The sequence below is a fragment of the Juglans regia genome, unplaced genomic scaffold, assembly GCF_001411555.2.
Source record: "Juglans regia cultivar Chandler unplaced genomic scaffold, Walnut 2.0 Scaffold_636, whole genome shotgun sequence".
Taxonomy (NCBI): Eukaryota; Viridiplantae; Streptophyta; class Magnoliopsida; order Fagales; family Juglandaceae; genus Juglans; species Juglans regia.
Genome location: NW_023361220.1, coordinates 49012 through 53121, shown reverse-complemented (window position 1 = coordinate 53121; position 4110 = coordinate 49012). Strand labels below are relative to the sequence as shown.

General features: G+C 39.1%; 1 protein-coding gene across 1 annotated transcript; it reads right to left on the bottom strand.

Annotated features, from left to right (window-relative positions):
• Window positions 1-889: 889 nt before the first annotated feature.
• Window positions 890-1739, bottom strand: LOC108984321. The gene is made up of 3 exons (XM_035687053.1): window positions 1655-1739; window positions 1213-1548; window positions 890-1105 (listed from the first exon to the last, which is right to left on the bottom strand). The coding sequence occupies exons 2-3, from the start codon at window positions 1537-1539 to the stop codon at window positions 890-892; spliced, it is 543 nt and encodes a 180-aa protein (XP_035542946.1). The 5' UTR covers window positions 1540-1548; window positions 1655-1739.
• Window positions 1740-4110: the final 2371 nt, after the last annotated feature.

Here is a 4110-nt window from a genome sequence, read left to right as displayed (position 1 = left end):
TTGTTGTGCTTCTCTACCAGCCCTCACAAGAAATGCGAGTGTCTCAAGATCCTCAGTTGCAAGGTCATCTTCACTACTATCAGTCAAACACACATTTGGGAACGTATCATCTGAATCTCGATTCACGTTCATCGAGTACCTTCCTGCTGACCAATTCCCATTGTGCACAGTGGGTTAATTCGTACTATTTTATCTTTACAACAGTTGTAAATAATCTGTCACAAGTTAACAAAATAATAAGGAGGTACTACGATAATCATATAATATATTAAACATAATCCAATATAATCATACAAAACCCGAACAGAGCCTAAAACAGGTCCTCCATAATCCGTCCTCATTTCAATCAGATTACAACAAATCAAACAGACAACCCACATTGGAAAATGAGGCTGTTTATAAACTCATCAAAGGAATACAAATAGTCTCATGAAAAATAAAGGGTGACAATGCCATCGAAAATATAGCCTAAGAATTAAAAATGAGCCTACTTTAACAATGACGGGCCCAATCGTCCCTCCTTGCAGCATCCAAGGACAAGAAAAACTGTCGCATCTCTGGATTCAGTAATTCCTTAATTGCGCGAACAAGTTGGGATGGCTCCAACGGAGGGGAAAGCTCGCTGAGCAACGTCGCACAATGACTAATCGGATCATACCCCGCATTGGTCCCCTCACTAGGCTTTGACTCTTTGCTGCGCTTCGATGATGCCACAGCTTCTGCATCCTCATATCGTTTACGCCTCACTCTCTGCGTCAGTTTAAACTCCTCAACGGCCTCAGAAAGCTGCACCTCAAAATCGCTCTTCTTTCTTGGCTTCGGCCTACGTGATGACCCAGTCACGGCATCCACTGCAGGTGACCCGATCCCCATCAAGTCAATAAAGTCGTCATTGCCAATGGGCAATCCCTGTCGATGGCCTAGTGATGGGAGGGCATCGAGCTCGCATCTCCTCATCCAGGCGCCGCTCGTCGTCGCTATCTGCGGGTAGCTGTGTTGATGCGTGTTGCATAGTCCCGTATGCAACGGACGCGCCAAATATGGTGCACAGCTCCTCGTACTTTGGGCAGCCAAAAGTACGAAACCTCCCCCATTTCGATTTAACCTAACAATTATAGAAGAAACATACGCAGTTAATAATCAAACATCGAGTGCTCAAAAAACAAATTTGAAGGGTGCAATAAAGATGGTTAACTTTAATTAAAATTTTACCCTAATGGCATTCTCCCAGCACTCGTCACTCGCGACAACTGTCTTTGTGTTGGGATCCCAACCCATACCAGTTTGGCTCAACAAATCGGTAAACAAGCGCTGCATCCCCTTCAACCTCGTCAATTTTCCACGAACCTGGTTCCCGTCAAACACTTTCTTCCCAACAGCAGTGAGTCGCTGTGCATAAACTCCATGCTCTCTAAACGTTATCTTTCCGCCCTTTAATCTACCTTGAAGCGCGTCCTGGTAGAGCATGTCGATGAATATCTCCTCCATGGCATCGCCCCAAAGCACATTATCCCGGCTCGTATCTTCGGGGTCCTCCATTTCAAATAGCTAAAATGGTAATATAAGGAAAAAAGAAAAAAGGTTTTGCATGTCAACTACCCTACGTTATATGCGTTAATATGAGTAACGAGCCGGAATTACAAATGACCCATACCTGTTGATACGGCTGATGTCTAGCAGATGAGCGTAAGGAGTATCGCTATGGGAACATGGATGACGTAAGTTTATTAATCCCCATGAAACTTTGTTATATATAAATACACAACAGTTGTAGGAGAAAAACCAAAATCAAAACACTACACTACCACATTCAACCACATGCATAGCAAAACCAAAACCCCCAAAAACAGAACAATAATCCCATTTACAACTCTAAAATAAAATGAGGCCCCAAGCAAAATAATTGTTTCAACTATAAAATACATGCAAATGCAAAAATCTCCCCAAATATGGTGCACGGCAGTAGCATATTTTTGAAAGAAAATATGGATGACGGAAGTTCATTAATCCCCACGAAACTTTGTTATATATTAATACACAACAGTAGTAGGAGAAAAACCAAAATCAAAACACCCCATTCCCACATTCAACCACATGCATACCAAAACCCAAACCCCCAAAAACAGAACAATAATCCCATTTACAACTCTAAAATAAAATGAGGCCCCAAGCAAACTAATATTTCAACTATAAAATACATGCAAATGCAAAAATCTCCCCACATTACCTCAAACTACTCCATGAAAGTAAAATACATCCAAATGCAAAAATCAAAACCACATTATGCACGGCAGTAGCAGATTTGAGAAAGAAAAATTAAAACCCCATTCCCACATTCAACCACATGCATAGCAAAACCAAAACCCCCAAAAACAGAACAATAATCCCATTTACAACTAACCTATGACATGAGGCCCCAAGCGAACTAATGTTTCAACCATAAAATACATGCAAATGCAAAAATCTCCCCACATTACAACCAACAATAATCCCCAACTAAAATCCATGCAAATGCAAAAATCTGTCCAATATTTATGCATCGAGTAGCAAATTTGACAAAGAAAAAATAAAACCCCATTCCCACTGTCAACCACATGCATACCAAAACCAAAACCCCAAAAACAGATCAATAATCACTTCTACAACTAACATATGAAATGAGGCCCCAAACAAACTAATGTTTCAACTATAAAATACATGCAATTGCAAAAATGTCCCCAAATATGATGCACGGCTGTAGCAGATTTTTGAAAGAAAAACTAACACCCCATTCCCACATTCAACCACATGCATACCAAAACCAAAACTCCCAAATAATCAATTATAATCACTTTCACAACTAACCTATGAAATGAGACCCCAAGCAAACTACTCCATTCAACTAAAATACATGGAAATGCAAAAATCTCCCCACATTATGCACGGCAGTAGCAGATTTGAGAAAGAAAAATTAACACCCCATTCCCACATTCAACCACATGCATAGCAAAACCAAAACCCCAAAAACAGAACAAGAATAAATTTTACAACTAACAAGCTGAAATGAGGACCCAAGCAAACTATGCCATTCAAGTATGCAAATGCAAAAATAAAACCATATTATGCACGGCAGTAGCAGGAAAAGAAAGAAAAATTAAAAACACCCCATTCCCACATTCAACCACATGCATACCAAAACCAAAACCCCAAAAAACAAAACAATAATCACTTTCACAACTAACCTATGAAATGAGGCCCCAAGCAAACTACTCCATTCAACTAAAATACATGGAAATGCAAAAATCTCCCCACATTATGCACGGCAGTAGCAGATTTGAGAAAGAAAAATTAACACCCCATTCCCACATTCAACCACATGCATAGCAAAACCAAAACCCCAAAAACAGAACAAGAATCAATTTTACAACTAACAAGCTGAAATGAGGACCCAAGCAAACTATGCCATTCAAGTATGCAAATGCAAAAATAAACCATATTATGCACGGCAGTAGCAGGAAAAGAAAGAAAAATTAAAACACCCCATTCCCACATTCAACCACATGCATACCAAAACCAAAACCAAAACCCCAAAAAACAAAACAATAATCACTTTTACAACTAACCTATGAAATGAGGCCCCAAGCAAACTCCATTCAACTAAAATACATGCAAATGGAAAAATCTCCCCACATTATGCACGAATCTCCCCACATAATGCGCGGAAGGCAAATTTGTAAACAATTCACAAAAGCATAAGTTGAGGAAGCCCTACTTAAAGATAATTTTAAGTCGTATGAATGAGGCCCCAACCAAACTACCACATTCAACCCATGCAAACCCAAAAATAAAAGCACAACCATGGCAACCATAAACATATGCAGCCATGATTATGCATTGATATCCACATTCAAGTATGCATCGACCAATCATGCAAATTAACAAAATAACATCTAAAGAAATGAAATGGGTAAACAACATAAAAATTTTCTAAACAGCTTACCATACAGCACTGAAAATTATAATAACATGAAAATTTTAACTGTCGTGGTCATGAGCACATCAATGATAATATGGATATACATTTATCTCGGTCAATAACCACAACAATAATAAATTTAAGGAGAAATTCAT